This window comes from Varroa jacobsoni, unplaced genomic scaffold (assembly GCF_002532875.2).
Source record: "Varroa jacobsoni isolate VJ856 unplaced genomic scaffold, vjacob_1.0 contig01287, whole genome shotgun sequence".
Lineage (NCBI taxonomy): Eukaryota > Metazoa > Arthropoda > Arachnida > Mesostigmata > Varroidae > Varroa > Varroa jacobsoni.
In genome coordinates this window covers 66,099-90,333 of record NW_019214613.1, presented here as the reverse complement: position 1 = coordinate 90,333, position 24,235 = coordinate 66,099, and the positions used below count along the sequence as shown (strand labels likewise).

At 39.3% G+C, this 24,235-nt stretch overlaps 1 protein-coding gene and 1 long non-coding RNA gene across 8 annotated transcripts in view; one reads left to right on the top strand and one right to left on the bottom strand.

The window, feature by feature from the left end:
• Positions 1–26: 26 nt before the first annotated feature.
• On the top strand, positions 27–24,223 carry LOC111271942 (uncharacterized). Of its 3 annotated transcripts, XR_002687229.2 has the most exons (4): positions 27–696; positions 2,282–2,583; positions 3,158–3,258; positions 21,736–24,223. It is a non-coding gene; the product is annotated as an uncharacterized LOC111271942 (long non-coding RNA). The 3 variants fall into 3 exon arrangements; XR_002687228.2 differs by lacking the exon at positions 27–696 and having other exon boundaries at positions 745–2,550; XR_002687227.2 differs by lacking the exon at positions 27–696 and having other exon boundaries at positions 745–2,583.
• Positions 2,868–24,235, bottom strand: part of LOC111271941 (G protein-coupled receptor kinase 2) — a gene marked incomplete at its 3' end in the record, with an annotated part of 72,122 nt that continues 50,754 nt past the window's right edge. For all 5 annotated transcript variants that reach the window (XM_022852999.2, XM_022852998.2, XM_086973102.1 and 2 more), the window contains 2 exon segments: positions 2,868–2,948; positions 8,854–8,966. In XM_022852999.2, the coding sequence (XP_022708734.1) occupies positions 2,868–2,948; positions 8,854–8,966 (194 nt within the window).

The window sequence follows — 24,235 nt, the reverse complement described above, 5'->3', positions numbered from 1 at the left end:
ATATCGGGGTTAATTAGTGAGGGAAACTGGGTCGAAGCAGAAAGGGCAGATGCCATTTTGAAAAAAGTTTCGTCTTAATAGGTACCCATAACGTATATTTAAAGAAATGGGAAAATCAGAAAATTTATTGCGGAGCTGCGCATCCTATTTACTGTTGTGTTTCATATTTTTATTTGCGCGAAATCTTGACATAGATCTAAATCTATTCTCAACAACCGTTCTGTATAAGCGAAACAGTTGCTATCGTGACGCCGACTACCTTATTATCGTCCACCGCTAAATCATCGTTTGACAAGGTTGCTCGTTAGGCCACGCATGATGTAGGGACGGCAAGGGAGAAATAAACCACTATATGCTTAGGCCTCGTCGTTAATAATTAGATGTAGGAGTACGCAGACTCCGTACCGCCATCATCAATAAAAGCCCAACTGTAAGAAGATGGAACCAGAAACATGTATTAATTGCAATACAGGGAAGCTGTAAAGGTGCCATTGGATGTAGACATTTTGTGGTGCGCCCAGTGGGTAATAGCCGTCGATTCCTGCTGATGGGGTCGCACAGCGGGAGTCTAAATTGGACATACATACCATGTTCTTCCGACTTACAACGGTCTTTCCAAGAAGAAGGGCTTAGCGCCCCAGAACCGCTGATCTCATCCCGTCACATTGACTATTTGGTAAAGCTCAACGTTTTAATGTGAGTACACGCTGTCAGTGAAATATATTGGTAAAGAGCAACAGGTTGATTTTTTTTGTCACATTCAAATAAATTAGACACTTGTAGTGAAATTTTCTGGCGTATGGAGAGGCCGTTTGAGAGAGAGGAAATATGTAATGTGGCTTCATTTGATATACGGTTCAATTTCCCTTTTATAGCTGAGAAAAATAGAAAGGAAACAAAGGAAAAATATGGGGAAGGGCATTTCCAGCATTGATTTATTGTGACATGTTTTACTTAAGGTCATTCTTGTGTTCACATCCAAAGTTGGTGGCAGCTTATTATTTTAGTGGATTTCTATTCCCATAAACATTGCTTTTAGTAACGAATTTTACCTTCTTCGGGTTTGCCTTCTTGATATTTAGTTTTTGCATCAACTCTCCATACTTTGGCGTTCACCATCTATTTTCCCACAGATATGTTGTTATTCAACGATTACATAGAAATCATGCAAACTAGGCAAATTATTTAATAAAGTAGCCTCAATCAATAAACCCTATAATCAAAAAAGATAATTTTCCGCGACACGTCAGGTAAAATTACTGATAACCCTTTTCGAAACACAGAAGATATCTGTTACATGGCAGTGGTAACAAAGCTATATATTTAAACGAAAAGTTATGGCTAGTTACAATATTTCCAGCTAATGTAGCTGGTTTACACGCGCTAATGGATTTCGTCTGACGGTAACATTTCAGCCCGATAACTTCATATGTGCTGCTTCCATAGAATCACATCAAATACCTTACTTAGACACAGGTAGCGGCTAATGAGGTACCATTTATGGGATTAATCGAGTCTATCGAGATTTTGCGCTATCTAAAATACAACAAGGTAGGTATATTAAGCTTAGCTAATTCCGCTGTCGATTCCGAATCGGCCATAGCATCCTTGCTTCATCCTTCACTGCTCATCTACCCTTGAAGGCCAAGCTGGCCTCAGACACTTCTACAGAATGTGTCGCATTTCTCCTCGAGCTACAGCAACTGACCTTTAGGCCCTATCAAAATTTTTAGAAAAATGGCAGGACAACAGAAAAACTGCATCATTTCATTAGGAGTTATAATGCTAGTTTTGTGCAAACACAAACATTTTCGTATAAGAACAAGACACCCGTTCATAAGAATCATTGGCGTATAGTAGCATTAACTTCTCTGGTAGAACCACCACCGCCTTAAATAGAATTTGCCTCCTGATCTATACGAACAGCGTTCAACTATAAGGTCAGCAAAAAGTCTTTTAAATTAAAGAACATAGCCCAATTAAGCACAAGCCTTAAAATACAGGTATATCGACGTTTCTATAGCCTGCCAGGAGACTCTATACTCTCGTGATAAATACATCACTTATAGCTTGACTATGTGCTTTAATTGTTCAGAAGCAAACGCCATGGACATGTGGCGTGGATATTTGCCAATGCGTTATACTGTAAACTTCGAGACTCGGAATGAAGGTCAGCTCACATATAAGTCAGTTCTAGTAGGCGTCAAGTGTAACCTCACGACGGCCTAGAGGGCATTCAATATAATCTTATGTCTTCCTCTACTCCGTGACTGAACTGTAGATGGTACATGCGCGGTCCATCTGCAGCTACGCTCGAATAAGCTCACTTACTTCGGTCGGTCGGTAAGCTTTACCACATCATACAACAGCGAGCGGAATCAGGAGGGCTAAACAGAAGCGTCCCTGTTTGGTTGAGCTTTTCTACTACGTTGGTATCGACGTTCTGGACCTTTGAAGCACCTAAAAGGATCCCCTGCCTTCAAGCATGATAACACCATCCAGCACTTCTGCCAGCTGGCGCCGTTACCTCATCTCTGACCTGCTGTTCGAGTACTTACATTTTATGCATTATAATTTGTAATGGTAAGATTGTTCGCTACCAGGAAAGTTTAAACTTCTTTCGTTCAGGTTTTTCCAGTTTTTCGGTGAATACCTATTCAAAGGATTGTCAGACTTCTGCTTTTGACCGAAAATAATGACTCGTAGTTCTTGAATTCTAGATATATACGAATGCGAAGTTTCACCGATGGCTAGATCTGTCTAAGAATATCTAGTGTCAGAGTTAGTTAAAAATAACTTAATAACAAGTAAGTGCCAGTAAACACCGTAGCTTTAGCTTGACGTTAATACACTGCACCTTTACTGACCGACTCACTGCTGAAATAATTGTTGAGGATTTCTTCGGCAGCTGAAAATCTTTTCTCTTCCACTTGGCACTCATAGCTCTCCTGAAATGCAAATTATGTTGTCATATTACAATGAGTTCTTTACCCGTGAACTTCGGTCGCATAGACAATCACAGTGGAAGAGCACGTGTTATTATTTCATTAAAATATTGTAATAAATATTTAAATTTAATGATTTTCACATTGTACAATGTTTGATCATCGCTTCGTAACTATGCGACGTATTTTGATCACTGTTTTTTTTTTCTCAGGAAGGATGAGATTAAATCCGTCGGCCATTGGATTATGTTGTGTGATTACTCTTCTATAAAATCGCACCGTTACCGGTAGAGCAGACGAACACGCCTTTGATGTAAGCTATTACGGAAAATTTTGAACTTCTCTTGTAATTTCCCCGAACGATCCAACATTAAGCACATAATAGTATTTTCACTAAATCGAGATATATATATATATATATGATTTACTATATTTATCAACCGCCTGGCCCACGACCTTTAGAGCTATCGTTACGCCCAAACAAAGCGTGTTGCGACTGTTCAAACGCGCCTGTTAACTGCTCTGTACTACCGTGTTGTTTTGGTCACACCATACGCCCACCGTAATTTCGGGATAGCTTTTTTGAACATCGTTCTCCCAGATACTATATTTGTGTCATAATAGAAATCTGTCGACTTACTAAGTTTTACTACATACTACTTTATACATACAAAGGTTTGTGCAGTCATCTATTGTGCGCGTATTCGGGTAGTGGTTAAAGAGCGAAGCATGTTGCGCCTCTATCGTGTACGGCCATTTTAAATTTAACAAGTCAAAGTCACATGCTTTGCATAAGAGCCACGATCTATTATATTATATATACACATACAGTAGCTCAGTAGAATTTCTCAAGAAATTCTCAGCAATTTCGCAATTACGGGGTCCCGTAGTTGTGAAACGGACGGAATGAAAATATGACACACTTTTCTACAGATATACGTGGTAGGGCACCTGGTGGATCGGCATGAACGATCCGGCGATTCTTGGCAACAAACAATAATCAACAATTTCTATAAGAAAAAAAACGAGTCCGTGAGCAACGTTTGACGCTAGGACCATGTACAAGCGTGCGGGCTCTGCATTGTTAAATAGAATATCGTCTACATAACGGCTGCTTCGCATAATATAATCTAGTGAATCTTAATGATGCGGTATGAAGCATCGAAGTAGCCCGCACAACCCAACCGCCGAGGAATCACGCCCGACGTGCAAGCATGTACGTACAAAACATGGCTCTTAACACAGGACAAACCTGCACCATTTTCCACTATCACGTGTTTCTGTTATCAAAAATTCTGAGTCTATATTTGCGTTTACTTTTCTTCTATTTTACTCAGCAAAACCGCTGCTGATTCCAGCAGTCCATTCCATTCCTGCCCGAGATCAGACATTAATAATAATTCTAATTAATAATAATAATAATTATTATTTTTTCGTATTGCTGCTGGAGACCTTTTAAAAACAGTTGAATAGCAGGATCGTTGTATATCGAAACTCGTCTCGCTCAAACACGACTTCTGCAGTGAATTAAAACCTGCGCCGTTGAACTATTTAATTTACAAATTTAGTAAGGCCAAGGAGCTGCTTTTTTGTTATATGGCCTCCTATTCACTGCAGTGTGTTGATCTATGGTCCCATCACATTGTATAGGTTACTTCCTTTTGTATTTTTGGAGCCCGATGGTATCACGTCATTCTCACGAATTTATGTGACTCATACCAGAATCATATAAGGCCACATCAGAAAGCACTCGTCTGATTTTTACGGAATGATAGGTGCAGCCGAGGTCCTCCTGCACTGAACAGCATGACCGTCTATAAAAAATGGCCGTTAAATTCCAAATCGAAGTGATAGAGTCGTGAGATGTGGACTTTTGATGAGCTTCTGAGTCCTCTAACCCGTCTCCTGTATGGGAACCGTCGAGTGGCACACGAATACCATTTTCGGGTTCTTAAAAAATCCCACAGTCGCTGCCAAGGTGTAGACTGTCGTTTTCGGGTATCCAACAAAATTTATAAACGCGATCACAACGTTTTTCCCTGCGTCGGTAATGCCCGATTTCTAATTATACTACTCAGGATGTTAACGTTCACTGTTTCACCGTGACAACACTACTCTAGCATCGGCCATAAAACAGGCTCTTTCTAACGATCATTAACTAACTACCAAAACATTTTTTACTGCTATTTTCCGTTCGAAAGTTCAGATTTATGCGACCTAACTTGGGTGTCGAATGCATAAAATATGGCTCAATTTTTAAGGTACCAGTGCTTTGATTACGCATCACCGAACTTTAAATCTGAATACAAATTTTTTCTTTTTAATTAATTTTCGCAGCTACGATTATTCCGATTCTTGTTATTTTATTTGTACATCATGTAATAGTTAGACGAACATGTACAATCTGCACAGTTGCTCGCATTGAAAAACAACTTGTTAGTTCGTAAGTGGTCATAAGTTGCTGTTGTTATTATGTACAGCATAAAGTTTCGTGATTTTGCAGCCAAACAAGTTCTCCTAAGTGCCCGAATCAGTTATGTGTCGTTATTTTTACGTTTTCATTTGTTATCTGTCGCGGTCGTTTCCCGACATGTCCTACAGCTTGCCATCGTTAAGAGGCCATAGAGTACTAACAAATTATCCCAGTTACGACGCGACAGCCTGATAGGGGACCTGTATGGTAACAGATTCCTTGGACTACGTTAAATAATGGTTCCATCAAAAAACAATGACCCGCCAGGCTCGATCGTCTACGAATCTCAATGAAATCAATATAGTCTAGTCATTGTAATCGACACATCACTTCCATCAAATCTGGAATTATATACATGATTGAATCAGTAAAAAAATATCGAAAGCTATTATCAGCAAAGCAAATACTTGTTTATTTAGTAAAAGGGAAAGGGTTGAAAATTCTTAGGTGGTTTTTCTCTTCTTGCTGGCTTAAATTTTTCTTACCGTTGAAATAAGCTCTTCCGACGATGGATCACAAGTAAAACTTAAATCATCTTACTTCATTGATATTATCATTCCACTGGTAAAATTTGTGCACCCATGAATGAAACATGCCATTCATTATAGCTTATGTTCTAATTCTGGATACGTAACTTCATTAAAGTAACGTATGATAATTTTTCTGCGTAACACGCAACGTTACGTTACCGATTCACAAATATAATTCTTAATTAGATTAAGCGGCAGTAGCAAAACAGAATCAATGGACGTATACCCATTTATTTCGAACGGCTGGATCGCTCTACAAGAGCGTTCGAAATTTATGTAGCTAAAAATTACACAAGGAGAGGATATAAAATGTCCAAAGCGATGCTTATTCACCAAGTACGAGAAATCAAGCTCAATTTTAAACATTCAGCATTTAACAACTCTTCCAGAAGAACCATATGATCCGAAATTGTTCAGAAACCTAGGACTTCATCGTCCGATCGGATAAGACTTTTTTCATATTAGCGAAACGTTAATAATATATATATATATATATATATCCGGATGGCAAAACATAAGGCCGATTTTCACGTCAAAAACGAATATCGATGAGTGATGATGGTTTTCTCTTTAAGATTTATCTGAACAAGAAAGCCTACGATATTATATATATAGAAAATCAATATAGTAGTAATAGTGGTAAAAATGAATTGTTATGTGCTTTTTATAAATTAACACAACTATGTTAACAATAAACACGAATTAGTTTTCCCCAGTTTATGTATGTATGTCTGAGTGATGTCTACGTTATCTGTTACCCCGTAACTTCGACTCTTCAAGATCTATCTAGTGTTCTACCCCATCTATCCGTGCCCGCATGAGTGCCTTTCCATCTATATCGGATCTCCTTTATTCCACGAGAGCATCAGGTTTTGTCGTTCCTTACATGCACCAAATCAAGTTAGTTTTGACAGCGTATGCTGTAAGCGATGCTCACTACAGGGAAAAAAACGGATCAAAGCTTCTGTAATAACTGCGCATGCGTCCATCATTCAATCCCATTTGTACCCATCGATGAACTAAAAATTGACAGGATTCAATGTACCCGCATGTTTACGCCGCCGCTTTCTCCAGCCTTTCCAATCGTTTTCGAAGTCAGTCGTAATGCCTTTTTTTTTTCGTTGTTTCCTAAGTTCTGGAGCAAATGAAAAGCACAGAAGGCTCGATCTGGTGATTGCGGAAATATAGGGGACACAGAAATTACGTTCCTCTGTGAAAAATACGGCTGAATAGTAGCGTGTGGTAGGTGCATTGCCATGACGAAAAACCGATGACTCGTTCTTTCACGGGCCAGGCCTGTTTTAAAGGGCAATTGTGCAAAACCTTCTAAAAACTTTTTAATAACATTTATTAGTGATAGTAGAGTCACGTGCTATAAACTCACAATGCTCAGTTTTCGCATGGCTGAAAACGACGGTAGGGAGACGGTTGCTTTTTGACCTGAGTCCTGCAGCTTTCTCCGACTCGCGTTTGAATTTGAAGCTATGATGCTTTCGTGTACGACAGCCACTGCTACTAACCATTGCCCGTAATGGTGCCTTAGAGCAACTCCGGCCTCTCTTCTAAGTAGTTTAGGATTATCAAGAAACGGTTGTTGACTATCTGTATTTTTTTGGAATTCTGCACAGTTCCTGCTGTGAGCCGTCGAGCTTCCAAAAGATCTCTCGAAATGATCCAACGTGACTGGTACGAGATGATTAATCTGTTTACGAATTTACTGGGGACAATTTGGATTTAGCATGACTTCTTTCCTTTTCCTAGCTTTGGCCCACATTCGCTGCAACCACTCGTCCAGAACGAGAGTTGTTTTCAAGACTCTCTCGTCCGTCGCTACACTCGGCAGGACTTACGGCCTGGTTCCCAAAAGCCTTCTGCAGCACTTGTACCAGTTTTAAGCCCCTGATTTCGCCGTCAAAACAAATACGCTACAAGATCTTGGGCACTTTTGTTTTCTAAAAAAGATAGCACGCCCAAAAGTCATTGACTTTTTTGAAAGAGTTAGCACATGTCTGAATGTTTTGAAATTTAATCTGCAAATAGTGGACAAGAAAAGGACACAAGCCCGACTGCAGGCCCGCCTATAACCGACAGAAGTCGAGGTTTTTGTTGGTACTTTTTTGAAACGGCAATGCAGCGTACGCGTGTACAAGCAAAATCGTATAACTAACTCTACGGGAAAAAATTTCACTGTGTTAGATGCTATAGATACGCGCTACAGAAGCGGCATTCGGACGGCTCTCGTTACGCCTAGAGGTACTTGTTAACTCTCAAATTAGGACAGCTTCGTAAGCAATTCAAACGTCGTTTCCATTTGACCGCTAGAAATACAGAAAATCATCCCGCTTGTGAATGGCATAATACTGAAGTTTTTCAAATAGTTTTTCGAATTCATTGCTCGTTTAACCAGTCGTAGCGGTCCCGAATAAGTAGTTGGAAGTACGCTTACTCAAGCTAAGTATCAAGCGTTTAGAACGCCATCGATATACCCATTATAACGCACCCCCTTTATCTAGCAACTAGCAGCTTATTCGATTTTTATTAAGGCCGTCTACGGCCCTGAACTTTAGATCACCGAATGACTGTAGAATGTGTGCCTTGTCGACATACGTTCCATTTGAATACTATATGAAAATTTCGCTTGGGATTAAAGGTTAGCTAGCCGGTAGTGGTAATAGTGCTTAGCATATTGCTGGTTTCTGCTTGTGTACATTACGCATGCGTTATACAAAAACTGACTGCTTTATCCGCAAGCCGATGCTTGTTTCTCGGTTAAGATCAGCTAAGTTTTGTGATACGCCAGCGGGAGGGCAAAACAAACATCTAGATCCTCGTAGCCGATTGACCAAAATTGAGTCTTGCTCAGAAACGACTTGCGAAAATACCTCGAGACATCACATGTACTTACGATAGCATCAAGAAGCTCAATGCAGCGCTTTAGATGAGATTTCGTCGAACAAAATTCTCGAAAGAGCAGCTTTCCAATCGGCTGTCGTTCCACGATAAAAGAATAACGACAATCTGGAAAGATCGAGTGAAACGAACACAGACAGATAAATTGAAAAAAACACACGTTATTTACGAAATGAACTTGATCCGTAACTTCATTTTCTACTTATGACTACTTTTTGCTTATATTCGTACGGCTTAATACGTCGTAAAAGTAAGGCTGCTATGTCAGATGCCAAAATGTGCACGTCTATTTTCTTCCAGCCCCAAAGCTAATAAACAATAGTGTATTTCCGTTTGTTCCAGTAACAGTATAACGTAAAAGATATGACCACCTAGTCTTGACTAAAAATTCTAAGTGAATGACTCAGCTTCAAGTTGCACTGAATCGTATAGGAATCGTGCTTGTTCAATTGATAAATATATCGTATAGATTTATACAGCACGAGGGAGACAAACGCGCGAATATTATAGTAGTAATAAAAAAAAAAACAAAAAAAAAAACAACCGATTATTATCACTAGCAGTCAGGGAAGCGTAGAGACTGGTGTGAGTCATATCGGCAGATTTCTCCTTTGTATTCATCAAAATGTAAATACTAATTCAAATCTGTGTAACAGGCTGGAGTGTTGTCTCTTTAAGTAAAGGAAAATTATCATTGTCCGACTTGTGAAGAATGACTAAATTGGTGGTGTGGTATAAACACAATGAACTCTAGCGAGGCTGTGTAACGCATAGACGATTCGGCCATTGCTATGGACGGCACATCTTGATTTGGCGCAGGTTCTTGCAGCGGGTGATGGTGTTAAAAACTACGGAACCTGTTTGCCCCCAGCGTTCGTTAGGTTAACTAATGCGGCGGAAACCGTGCATAAAATCGATACCACTACTACGTACTAAGTTCGATGCTTCTCACTAATGTATTTACGGTATTGTCTTGCCAGCTTGCTTTATGTCTAGAGCACATGACGCTCAACAGCGTCCGCGAAATAAGCTAGTATTATGGCACTCTTTTTCGTCTGCTGCACGCACTGATTATGTTAGATATAGATGCTATGCGTAAAAGATAATTTAAATCGTGTTGTGATTATATTAATAATGTTGAAAGTGCCAATAAGGCTAGATTTGTATTGCATTCTGCCATGACCGGATAGACTCGAGTAGGGATTTGATCTTGAAGAAAGACATATTTTCAAATATTCAAATTGTCTGAAGACGAAAACGCATCTACGATAAAAAAAAAGCTCATTGAAAAATCTTGAACAACTATAAAAATAATGTCATACAAGACTACGAAGTTTTACGATCCTTTCATACGTTTAGTATTTAAGACGTTTAATATTCCAGATAATTTTTAACGCAGTGCTAGAATTGTACGTGTGTAGATCACACTGTCACTGGGATAGTTCGTGTTTTTCCCGTTGAAGCAATTGGCCTATCTAATACCAAAATCAGACAGCATATGAGGAACTCTACGTTTCGAGTTTGACGTCCAGTAGGGCTGTTTGGCATAAGTTTCATCAGACGACTTAGTCCTGCCCAGTCATCATGAAACGAAGCCTGCCTACAGCCTAGACCACAACATGTCCCTACGTTTAGCAAGCAAACACATTATCAAGCTATCACGGGGGCGCATATGAGGAACTAACCCCTCGATACTATAAAAGTAGGTAATGTGGACTTTCAGGTAGTACTAGGTCTTTCCCCTAATGGCGAAATTGCTTGTCCTCGTCATGTGTTGACAAAAAGTAAAAAGTTTTCTAAATGAACCGAAAACAATTGGGGGATTGAAGAAGTGTGACCATGACATGTGAAAAATACGTTTCTATAGTTCTGGCATTTTTTTTAACTTTATTGTACTATTTCTTGCAGTTAACTTCTACTTTTCACTGTGCTCGAAAACCAAACATGTGCTGTGAGCGCTGACAGAAATCCCCTGTAATCAGTAAATCGGGTGTCTGGATTAAGTACAAATTACGAGGCTAGTTTATTGTGCGACCCTTTATATTGGAAATGCAGATACCTACTAAGCACAGGATGATATTGTCAAAACCTTGTTGCTATAACGTATCGAACAAAAGTAATCGAGAAGATACTTACTTAGATGTCATTTCAAAATCAGAACTGCTCACTGAACAGGCCTTTTGAAACCGCTCGAAGGGCTCAATACATATACACAGCAGTTTAACTATACCAACCATAATGATACAGCTTATAAGAATTTAACTGTATAACGTCTTATTGGCAAGTAATGACCAAAACGAAAACTTGCGGTATGGCTTTATTCCAAACTGAACATTATATCTAGAACGTTGAAAATTTGACTCCAGGTCCGGAACTTTATAAGAATATATACGTGTTTAACACAAGAAAAACGGAATGAGGTGATGATGGTGAATAAGCGGCAGCATTCACTTATTATACCCCATTGGGGTGATGCCAGTTCCATTACTACATTTAGTCGCCTTTGGTAATTACTTCATATACTTCGTTGGCACTCAGACCGGCATTAGGATATCAAGTCAAGATCACATATGGCGTCTGTATAAGAAAGAACAACGACGGCGAGCGTTGACTAGCCAAAGAACGCATGGCGAAGCAACCCGCCCCTTAAAGCGTTGATGACGTCCAGAAATTTACCTATGTTGGCGCCATTCGTTCTAAGGTATGGTGGTATCATCGTTGGTTGATTCTGTAGAACAGTATAACCGTGCGTGAAAGCACCTTTTGGTGACCGACTCCTTGAAAGCGGCTCCTTCAATCGACAAGAGGATTTTGCAAGCAAAACAAAAGGTCAAGGCTGTCCAAACACTTTTGAGAGGATGCCGTTGGCACAGACGTTCGTGGATGAAGCTGTGCCTATACAAAATATGCTCATATATAATAGCTATATTTACAAGAAAGCATCTATAAAAGTGCACCTATACAGTAGCAGGATACTTTTAGATTTTTATTCCAAGTAGATTTCGCTTGAGATTTTTTAATTAAAACAAGATTGCCGTTGACGAAGACTGATGCAAGCTTGGATATGTCTAAAAAAAAAAATAGTTCAACGGTACGTCTCCGATCCGACAGGATCAACAATTCGTCGGTGTGTGATAATCTGAACCTCTAATAATTTGCGAAGCTAAATTGAGCTACAGGTCAGATTGAAATGCTCTTTACCATCCCTAGTCTGGTCGGAACTCTTTAATATACTATTTGCCTGATCGAGATAGTAGCCCATGTCACAACAATATGATCTACCGTCGAGTGAATAAAGTCTGTGCATAAAACATCAAAAAAAAAAAAAAAATATTTACTTTTGAACGTACCAGTTTTGAAACATGCCGTATTACCTTAACTTAAGAAGAATAACTTATGCTGAAATACAAGACCGGAACTTCAAGTTAGCATATTTGAGTCGATATAGCACTTCGAGATGGTCAGTTCTATTTTCTCCAGGGATCTCGCCACCGCGTCACGTTCTATTTCAGTTCATTTCCTAGCCTATCCCATTTTGCACCGGCTTACTGTCTTTTTGACGGTGCAATAGAGGCGGACAATTGGTCACCTCATTCAGCACGATTGTTAACCCTTCGAGGAACCGCGTCTTTCTCGGTTGGGTAAGGCCAATATGATATAAGAATTCCTTTGGTCTCAACCACAAGAAGCTCTGTATAGTAAACGCATGGGAAGTATAGGCCTAGTGATGTCTATTATTATGATCCTTATTATGAGGATTATTTTAGTGAAGACATGCTGAATTACCCTCGATAAGTACAACTTTGGTGGCACTTATTGTTGCACTGCTGTCTAGGTTCTATTTAAAAGGTAGTTTATCAAATTAGTTTTTTTTTTTTTGTAGTTTTTCGAAGCATTCTAAGAGCCGCTGCGTCCTGTAAATCGCTTACTGGCATTAGCATAATCAGCTTCCTGGAAGCGCCGCATCTTGCCATAGCGTCGTGTTTTCTACAGTACAGCTACTGTATTGCACAGTATAGAATATAGCTAATTCAATCAACAAGCAAACAAAGGAAAATCGTACGAAAGGGCAAGCGACCCTAGTTACGAATTCGTCAAACATTAAAAGGACAACTGCAACAACACGTAAGGCGCAGATGATCTTCGTACAAATGAAGGAACCTTTTCAAATGTATACTAGGTCACGTTAAGCAGCATATTTAAGCACTTGTCCTAACTACATGTCATCAATCGCGATTTTTAATAAGCCCTATCCATCAAGAATATCACGGAGGTCATACAATTTTAAACCACCCGCATAGAATTTATAAACTATATCCTTGAAAATTACTTCTTTTATATGAAGAATAAATAGGAATAGATTCGATAAGGTCGACCAAGCACTGGATCTTCTATTCACTTTTACGCTAGAATGTTGCTCCGTAGGATAACCCCATATGCAGGCTTTGGTTTTGTTGTCCATCTTAAGATAAGGCGAAATGGGAAAAAGACTGTCAAATTACTTAGAAAGGTTAAAATATAAGCAATCGAAATTTCATTCTTCATTTTGATATGGTGCCCACAACTATGCAATCTGACCGGCTATAAATTTTTTTTGAAGATTTTCCATTCGATGCACCCTTGGGCCAGGGGCCCGTAATTTTCGATATCTGAATTGTATGTATATACGGAAAGGTTGTTACATCGGACAGAACCCATACGGGCCACTTCGTTTTTCCTGACGAGGAAACGTGCGTTCCAAATTTGATTACTATTGAACTTTTAGAACATTTGGTATTTAGTGTTAAAACGCGGAGTTTTATGGAAAATCGAAGTATTTTTTCCATTCATTTGATCAGCTTTTTGTTAAGTGATAGAAAACAAATCGCCAGCTCATTTTTCAGCCATATTTATTTTTGCATATCCCGAAAAGTTGTATCTCCAAAGGCAAGAAAAAGTAAATGACGTTTCGTAAAAGAATTTGCATTGAGTTTTATTCCAGGGGGTTATATGGGTCAGGATGGGGTGGGGCCATACGCACCACTGAATTTCGAGCATATGCCAATCAACATGTGGTGTATGCTAATTTTGCACAGATATTAAAGGCGCTAAATGGCATCAGAGCATAATATAGGTTAGTAGGAATACCTACGTATGTACATATGTCAAGTTAAACTGAGGTATCCTCGTGTTTCCACTCGTGCCGACAACGTGTCACTCATGGGCGTTTTTGACAATTTTGGTATAGCGCATCGGCCGAACAAAATAACACTATTGATATACCTATGTACGATTTGTGGATAGTAACGAGCATGGTCCAGCATTATTTATGCCAGAATCACACATGAGCACGACAATAATACCGGCGTTAATGCGGTTTTTGAGAGCAATAGCCGTCTCACTTCTCAAACAAGACACAACTCGTGAATGTACGTGAATGTACTCGTGAATCTTGGACCATGTCAAACCTGTGAATCAGTACTTCATTTGGGCCTGAGGTAAACAAATGGTAACCTTTACTTTAAGGGAAATACTTTGGGGGAAAAGGGCGTACTTTAAGGGAAAATGACCGCAAGAGCTTTTCTTCTCTAGGCATAATCACAGTTTTTTTTCGAGCTTTTCTCTCAAAATTTGTTAAATGACTCACTTCTTTGTACGATATCATCAATGACCCAAATAGCTCTCCTTTGACTCATAACTTAGCCTATATGAGCCAACAACAATATAGATGTCTTTAAATAACATCTCTTAGAAAACAAATACATTTTTTTGTAGAAAGAAAACAAATAAATTTAGACCACTTGATAGAAAAATATTTAATGAATATACGGTTTTTTTCTTCACTCGTGGCTCCGATGGTTTTCATTATTAAGCATACATAATTAGCATTAGGGGTACTAAAGGCCGCATAGTGCCACTGCGTTTTTCGCAAGTTTACCAGGAAAATATTTTCCATTTAAGTTAATTATTCTAAAACAACTAGTAATAACAAGTCAAATAATGACGAATTTGAATTGATTATTTGTTTTTATTGCACTTGGAGAACACTTGAAAGATACTGGAAAAGTCACATTGATTGTTTGTCCTTGACTGTCCTTTGGCCTAGAATGTTTTATAGCTTCCGTCTTACGAGTTTTTTTTTTATTTCACTACTACAAGAAGCCGTGAGAGGTGCACGCTTAGGTCTGTAGCTGAACAAGTTTTGTGTGTGGTATTGTTGATGCATAATAGCTTTGTCCCTTATAGGAGACATCCTTTCTTCTAAAGTAGCCCTTTAACAGTATGATATTTCAAATCATGGCCGTCAATATCGCTCTGTGGATAGATACTTTTTCATGAAAAAGATTTCTGAGAAATTTTTTGCGGCTATGTCGAGGGTCAGACCCGCGCTTTAACACACCTAATCAAAGGACACGACGGCTCGAGTCTTCTCTCAGCCTCTAAGTCGATCGTAATGTGCCCTAGATTTAGGGAGGCCCGGCTTTGTAGCGCATCGTTGCTGAATCTTCTAGACTATCCATATTCATAAATAGCACTGCTTTACGCCTCCGACGTCGTCGGTGAAGCATTGCATGTACCTGCCTGCCACACGCAAGCAAAGGAAGGTTGGTGATCTTTTGTCGTGAAAATTGTTGAGCTGAACGCAGGGTTACGCGTACCTTCCGCGTCGGTGATCCAACACGCGTCTACCATCGTCTCCTTGCGTTGTTGCTTTATTTTCACCAGGACGCTTTCCGATTGCGTATATAAGGGTGGGGCATTCGAATTTGGACATAACTCCTGGTATCAAAACGATTTTTTACAACAGCATAGCAAACTCAGCATAGTGTAAAACAGTGCGTCGTTTTCTAGGTTTACGCCAGGATGACTTATCCAATGTATTCACGCAGGACGAATTTCCACTATGATGATAACTTGTTCGCCCGAAATAGCCGATCTACGTCATTTCCAGTTTCTATGTAACGTCTGAAAAGCCCAGAGGATGGGAAAATTCGAAATAAAGCTTAGATTTAAAGAACTCGAAGATCATCAAAATGTTCAACAACCATTTCTGATGCGTCCGTATATTCACGGCTATTTGGAAGAACAGAATATGAACCGCGAGTCGGGTCGTCCAGCGGTTAATTTGAGATTTTTTGCGCCTTTTGTGTGTATTCGTCAGTTCTAGTTTTTGCATTTCCGAGATATTTAGTCTGCTGACGGCCCCAGAAATTAAACTCCGCTGAAACTTTTTATCTGTAGAGTATTTGCCTTTTTACACGTTTTGTCCTCATTAGTCGTTTTTATTCCTTGCATTATTGAAATATTTGGATATTTCAAAACAAAACTTCATTTCATTAGAACGCTTTAGACAGCCTTTATTTATCAATATTGCTTGACTCACGGCCGCTATTAAAAGAGAAAATGACTAGTAAATAGTTTGAGCCCTAAATTACAGATCACGGTTAATAATGGTTATATTTAATAAATACGACCGTCAGGAATGATACTTGAACAAATTCCTGGATTTAGATGTCCGACTCTGTACATATATCTACTACAACAGCCTAAACGTTTCTCTCAGAAAAATATGTTTTTTTTTTTCTATGTCTGAATGGCCTCATAACAGGCACAAAATAACAGGTCATTGGCCATCTCAGGAAAAATTAGTTGTAGCCGCTTACGGTCGGAACGCCAAAGGGCGCTTGCCTTATTTTCTACCCTTCTCTTTTACACCTGTGACCAATGCTTCTTGATGACTTTCTAGCCAAACTCCTGAAATTGACATCTTTAGAGTAGTTAAAGGACAACGGGAAAACAAGTCGGTTAGTCGTCCGAACTGCATTTACGTCATTGAGCCGGACGATGCCACGAATGAATGAATAAAACGTAAGGCCTTTAACATGACTCTAACGTGTCGGTAAATACGATGCTGACATGTCTTCTCTTGTTGCAACTGTGCAAAATACATTTTTGCATTGAATCTTGGGCTTTCCCTGCACGAAATATCGAAGCCCCAGCCCAATTTAGAATGTCATATCACTTTTATCTGCAATATAAGATAAGCGAAAAACGTCAATTTTACAGTCGACGTTAGTCAAAATCACTAACTTCCTAAACTTCCATCTAGCATGCGCGGGACTTCCAGCATATATCGATTGGCTGTCATAAACTTGACGAATATCTCGTGACTTGTTTTTAGTAGCTGCAGAGGAGCGGTTCTGGAAAACTGACCTTATTTGGGGAAAAGTTTTTACACAACTTTACCTTGAAGTACACTTTAAATCAACCATTAAAATAATTGATAATGATTTCTTCAATCACTCTAGTCAAAGCAAGCCTTGTAAGTATGGACACATTGGCAGCCATTTCGCTTCGAACAGTATTTTTTTATCGCAACACTGAGGTGTCCTCCCCTTTTCACCGGCTCTCACCGGGAGCGATTTGGTGGCAAGCAAGTAAAAGCCGTTCGAGTAAATGCTTCACGACTTCGTCTGTATTGCCTGTCAATAAAATGAACGGCAAGCACAACTGAGAGACGTCTCTCAAATACAGCATCTAAACTGAAACAAGATTTCGCGGGCTGCTTATCTATTCTTTGCACAGCAAACTCATCGCGGCGAACTCACTTTCCCGTCCGCCGTTTTCGGAACTTGAACAAAAATAAGATATTCTCTAATCTCTTCGTCGATATTATAAGCGTCTTTGGTTACCCTCGATCGATAGTGCACCGCTTCGCCAATAAATATACGGACGCAGAAGAAGCAGAAGAAACTTCCAGCACAGCAGAACGAAAAATCGGTGGACCCGGGACTTAAGAGATGTTGTCTAAAAGTGCATTTCCGACAACCTTTTGGGTTCGGACATTGGTGAAGGAATTTTACGTAAAGAGACGTAACAGGACATACGTTGTAAAGGTCAGACCGGCTTCATGAGGACAATAAAACCGATTTTCCAGTTTCATTTTTATGCTATTTATTGGGAAATTTTCTCAAGAATGAAACGGCAGGTAGCTTTCAACTTTCTCTAACGACACAATACTTATCAATGCAAGAATCAACCGCTAGCGTTATATCTGCGCCAGGATTTATATTTATCTATTATTTATATATGTAACGTTATGTTTGCGCGTGACCCAGGATATGCGTTTATTTAGGATAGAAGCAATGTTTCGACTAATGTTTATGCTTTGGGTGTGATCTTTAGGGAAAGAAACATTATGCCAATATACTTCTTTCAGAAAAAAAAGCGAATGTATGACGGAAGAAGCGTATCTGCATGTTCTCTAAACTGCTATGGAATAACTGAAGTGTTTAAAAGAGGGGCAGAAATAGATAGTGAGGCGACTCATACTAGTCGATTAGCGCTGCTTATACAAGCGTGTTCCGGAATAAGCAAATATGGCTGCCAAACAGGTTGAATTTACTACGTGTGGAGCGTTATTGAGACAGATCCCGATATACATTCTTGACCCGTTCACTCGTGCTGTCACATCTGCAAAAGAAGAATTTAAAACGAATTTCGGATCGGTTTAGGTCCTGAAATTATACTGTAATCGTGGCGGATCTCGCCTATGTTAAGCGTGTATGTGTTCCTGTAGATACACAGATTTAAGGAAAGCACATTAGAAACGTCCACAGTTCGATGCCTTATCATCTATGGCTGCCAATGGCCATATGGCTTCCAAAAAATCGGAAGGGAATTTTTACTATAATTAAATGAGACCAGAAGGGCAAAAAAGTTTTTAACACTTAGCAAATCAGTCAGGGTAATCTTAAGTCTCTAGAGCGAGTGTGATTACCTGGATCTCTGAGCGACCAGAGCATCTATTCTATGTCGAGTTATTGATTTATACTAATGTACTTATTTTTTCCTGGATTTTTTCAACACTGTACATTTCAGTTTTTTTAGACTATTGAATATTTGAAACCTTTGACCAGCCAAAGCTTGAAGTTTCATTTGTAGAACATACATGTTGCCTAGCTGCCACTACATTAAACGTGCCCAAATCGCGCTAGTCATAGCCGTTGGAAAATTTGACAAAAATACATTTGGAAACCTATTTTCACGTGTTGTCAATGAAAAGTTGCAAACGCTTTCGGAGTGAATGATAGTTAGAGGCAAACATTTTTCATGGATGTATGAATGTACCGACATGCTGTATTTTTTTAGCTTTTCTGAATAGCTCGACTGCAACAGCCTGAGTTGTACTTGATTTTGAACTTTCTTTTCGGTTAGAGGTACAATTATCTGAAGATTTTTAGTTTTTTTTCAATTTCTTATTTTTCATTAAGCTGTTAATTCAGTAAGTGATAGAAAGTGCCCCGTAATCGAAAATTAACAATGCGTTTAACTGTAAAAACAGGTGAGTAAAAAATAACACTGAGCCGAAGGAGTCTCGATAAGTAGTCATGTACTTCACTGGTCACATATCGATAATGAACAATCAAGTATAGCCCCTTCCGAAATATTTATCTTAAGTTTCACTCGCTAAGTCTGTGTATACTTACAACAACGAAAGTCTCTTATCTAAACTTCACATCAGAACTTGTTTTCAGATCATTTCTCTAAACGAGGATTCTATTGAGATAGCCTAGGCATCTTTTTCCTATCCAGCTAAATCAGTTAATACATCTTGTTAAAATAAGCTAGTTCAACACATGATATAGCTAATTGTACGTAGCTAAATATTTTTCACAAGCTTCAATATTTAGAACACACTGAGTAATTCTTTGCTCGGCTGTAGTGAATTAGTCTACCAAGGAGTTGCATAAGGAAATCAATGAAGGACAAGACCACCTTCGACCCAGGCTGTCTGGGTCTATGCATGGTAGGATACCAGATGCGCTCACCAAGACATCGTAGTTCTATGAAAGATAGTCGACTTACAATGTACAGCAACCGAATATTTGTAGCCCAACGCAGCTAATCTATTTTAAGTTAAATAGTAAAGTATGCAGCTTTGAAGCACCGGTGTTTTGGCAAATCAATACCATTTTATGCCGGTCGTATTATAAATCTCCGGTGCTGTTAGCAACCAGACAAGATTTTAATAAGCTCATTGAGACTATGACTGAGGATCGTGCCATCTTTGCTAGGGACTGCCTTTGTAGTCAGAAAGTATTATGTTTTTTTGCGACCGAATGAATAGAACATCTCTCACATAGTCCAACACTTCTCTGTCGATAATTCTTCTCGTACAACTAAAGTACATTTCCTCTGTTATCTCTGTGGGCATTTGCATTGGAAAAATATGATTGATTCACCGAAGGGTATTGTTGTAATGTATGAAGCGCACTTGAAGTAGAATGCTCGAGTGACACCGACAAGTCAGATGTATGTTCTGCCCAATTAATCGCTAGTGCTCAGGCATAGATTCAGTAAAAACAAACCTAGACGGTTACCGAATTTACTCATTGAAGCTAGATTATCAATTTCATTGAGCATAAGTTAGTCATCCGTCATATAAGATCAAAAATCGACTATGGCTTAGACTTCAGGTGATAAGGATATTTTGTGGCGTATGGAGACGATGGCTTGGCCATCATAAATAGGAGCTTTTCAGAAAGCCAGAAAAAAAACAAACGCTTGTTTGGTAGCTGTGCTCAAGCCCTTTGAGCAATATAATATGAGAGGAAATTTCCATGCATTCGAGACTTCATTTTGTTTGCAGTAGGAAGATTACCACCAAGAGGTGTGTCTTATATACATTTTAAAGCTGTGTGCGACTTCATGCAGCAGGTATACTTTTTAGAATGGACGGCCCGCTTGTTGTTTGCCGAATATAACAAATTAACTTTATTCCTTCCTGCGATTACGGTCGCCGCATTCATTACGGTCACCATAATTGTTATCATAGTAGTCAGTATATTGCGCACCTCTCTTCTTTTCTATATATTCGCTTGTGAAATCACTATAGAGGTTATACCATGGAGCCTCATTTCCCTTTTTTTTTATCCTGCCAGTCTCTCATTCAGACGTCGTGCATAGCCCAGCCACGGCTTTCCAGGACACACTGCACACAATTACATTGCATTGAATGCTACCAGCTTGCTATTACGCATTGCCCTTTCTCTTACGAGGTAAACTTTTCAGGTATAAAATTACGTTAGGTGCTTTATTCTGCTCCAGCTTAGAATTAATTCCCGTTTTTGAATGGAATCGCACAGGCCAAACGCAGTGCTTGCAGGTAGATCGAACATCCCTCTACATTTTCTAACATACCATGCTTTGAACTTTGTGAACTCATATCGTTGAATATTCTTAAGGTTATATGCGCAGCCAATAGTATTAGGTCCATTAGTAGGAAATGCGAGATAGCGACCTTTAACTTTTCCTATACGGTTCTTTTTTTTCCAATCGATATAGACCGCTGTAGACGAAAAGCAATGGTGACACAAAATTTATAGTATATAACACCTGCTTTCGACGAATAAACACCGCAGGTTCTTGCAAATGTATATATGGTTAAGGGAAGCGTCCGCCCACTCCCGATATATGACGGCCTGCGATTATCGCGAAGTGCCCACTCTCATCACAAACTATGATTCACTGCTGAAATGAGTCACTGTTATAACCAGGAAAAGCAAGTGTCTACACAACTGATTTTTCGTACTGTCGCCCAAAAACATTCATTTGCCCAATTTTCGTATCCCTTTACATTGACGGAGGTAAATAAGTATGTTCCTATATGCACCAAAACACAAACTTTAGAATGAGTCGGCTTATGCCACAGCTTTAAACCTCGATTGTCAGATTAGCTTTTGAATTTTCTCCTTGGACTTTTTGAACGAACAACTTACGATGTCCTTAGTAGTAGATCCTTTACAGAATGCAAGCTTTATACTAGGATAGAACTCATATTTGTAAAACAGTATTTTCTGATTTCTCACAATTCACTGTATTTCGTCTGCTACAGGAATGGGTGGCTATAGCTGAGTCAAGTATCCCGAAGAATATCCTGATCCCGAAGAATTCAAGCCCATATCGCAACAAAAATATGACTTGGTGCCGTTTTAAAGTACGAAATTAGCGTAACCGGGATCTAAAAGACGCTGCCTGGCACTGGCCCACCACTTGAGTTTGATGGTGACCATCAAGCCGTTTAAATGGCCGTTTAAAGAAGGAAGGCCGTCAAGCAACTCGGGATTTGGCCAAAAAGATGAACTACAGCCATACTGCAATCGTTAACCGCCGCAAGTCTCAAGTTGGAGTGTACATCGAAGGTTGGAGTTTGGGTATTTTATGGATTGTTTGGATCTGACATGAAATTATAGCTTAACGTTGCACCTTAGTATTTCGTCTGGTATCCAGTCTCACGCAGCTACGATCACCGATTTTGCATAAATTTGTCACCGGCGATAAGAAATGGTGCTTTTGGATCAATATGAGCCAGAAATAGGCATGAGCAGCGCTAGGAGAAAAGCTAAGGCCGAGGGTACAACCAAATCTTTATCCGAAAAGCGTTTGGTGAAACTGTAAGGGCATGATTTCGGCCCACAGCCGATTGGCACTCTTATTTGGCCTAGTTGCATCGGATCAGCTATGGTATTTAAGAAAGAAGCGAGCCAAACGACTTCAGTCCATCCTACTTTATAACATCACAAAGCCACAGACGGTAAACATCGTGAAAGCTGCCCTCCTGGACTTCGGGTGAAAGATTTTGTTGCCGTTCTGCATATTCTACGACTCTTGTGCCGATTCATTTTTACCTCTTCCATTTACTGAGTGTGGCCATGTTTGCGATACGGTTCAAAAGTTTAAAATGTGAATGGAAAACTTCTGCGAGATGAAACTCTTCTGGTGAGATGGCCTATATCGTCTAAGGAAAAGATCAGAAAGAGTCGTAAACAATAATTACGGAACTAAAATACATAACATAGCAACTTATTGTCACAAAGATAAAACATGCGATGTCTTCTATTCATGAGTCTTCCAACTTAATGCAATTTAATTAGGATGGATTATGATGATTGTGTACACTCCTAGCGTTAGCATAGTAAGGCACCTTCAGCCTTGGCCTATGACGTCGTTGGGATTTTAGAGCTGCCATTATTTGGGGCAATAATTCGTGTAGAAGTAGTAATCATAGCTACATGATATCTGTAATGTGTGTTTGAAGTCATGCGAATACAAATGACGCTACAATCTGTTGATCGTGTTTACCGTCATGCTATAATATAGGTTTTCCAAGCCTGGAAGGCGTAAAGGTACTTCTAAAGTACTCTAAAGCAAAATGAATAAAATAATGAAAATATTAAATAAAAAAGTAACATAGTAATAAAGTAGAAGTAATATAGATATTACGGCATATAGGTATCAATGTTTTTTCCTGTGAATAGCTACAGTATCAAGTAATCCTTCTAGTAAGAAATCATCATCGTCCTTATATAGGAAATTTTCCGCAGACATGTGGCTATAACATCAGTATTTCTCCATGTTACTATAGGTTGTCACCGGCACGATCTCGGTTTAACAGTCTGTCAAAGACCGACAAAGAGATATTCACCAAACAGTCTTTGATGGGGTTCTTTTGGTACGTGGCTGACGCCATTTCTGGTCCTCCTTTGTTATTTTCGGGGAGTTTATCCTATTGCTTTAATTATTTATAGAGCATTGTGAGTGGTAGCGGTATCATCATATCGTGTTTCGAACGGTGGTAAGTGATACTGGCAGGCTTTTTCTTTGGAGAACTATCTAATCTTATGTGAGCGATATTACTCATCAAATTGATGCTGTGTCATCCAAGGTTGCCAACGGGCTTGCTACAAACTGTTTATAGGTACATCAGTGATCCGAAGATATTCCTACTGCTGTTCATCCCGCTGGACTCTTATAGGAGATGATGGCCATTTGGCCGATTTAAACAATTTGATACCGTTTTAAGTACCATTTAGTACCAGTTGATATTTTCAACCAAACCTGAGTACGCGAAAGCATCTAAGCTGAGATAAAAGCTACATGCCTTTTAAAATTTTAAGTATATATCATTCGTCAATTATGTGTGCGAGTCTATGTTTCCGTCTATGCTCGACTAACAACTATCCTACCCAATAGTGATAGATATCCGAAGATAGCCTTCGATTAAAAGCAGTATTCTACGCTATTTTGTTTTTAGACTGTTTTTAAACAGCGACTAAATTAGAAAAAAAAAAAACCCAACGGCTGCCGTAATGCTTTAACAGTTGAATGCCAAAATAAAAAGGTTTTTTGTTACTGTGTTATATAATGTGGTAGTGGGACGTCACGTATAGCCTCTTCGACGATCGCTATTTTTTGTATACGTTCAGTTTAGACGGTTGTTCTATCCGCTTGTTGAGCCCCCATTGCCGACGATGTAGCGGCAAAAGTTTACGGATGTTGATATGACCACTGTTAGCCGCCTACCCTATTGGTTCGTAGGAGTTTGAATGAAACTT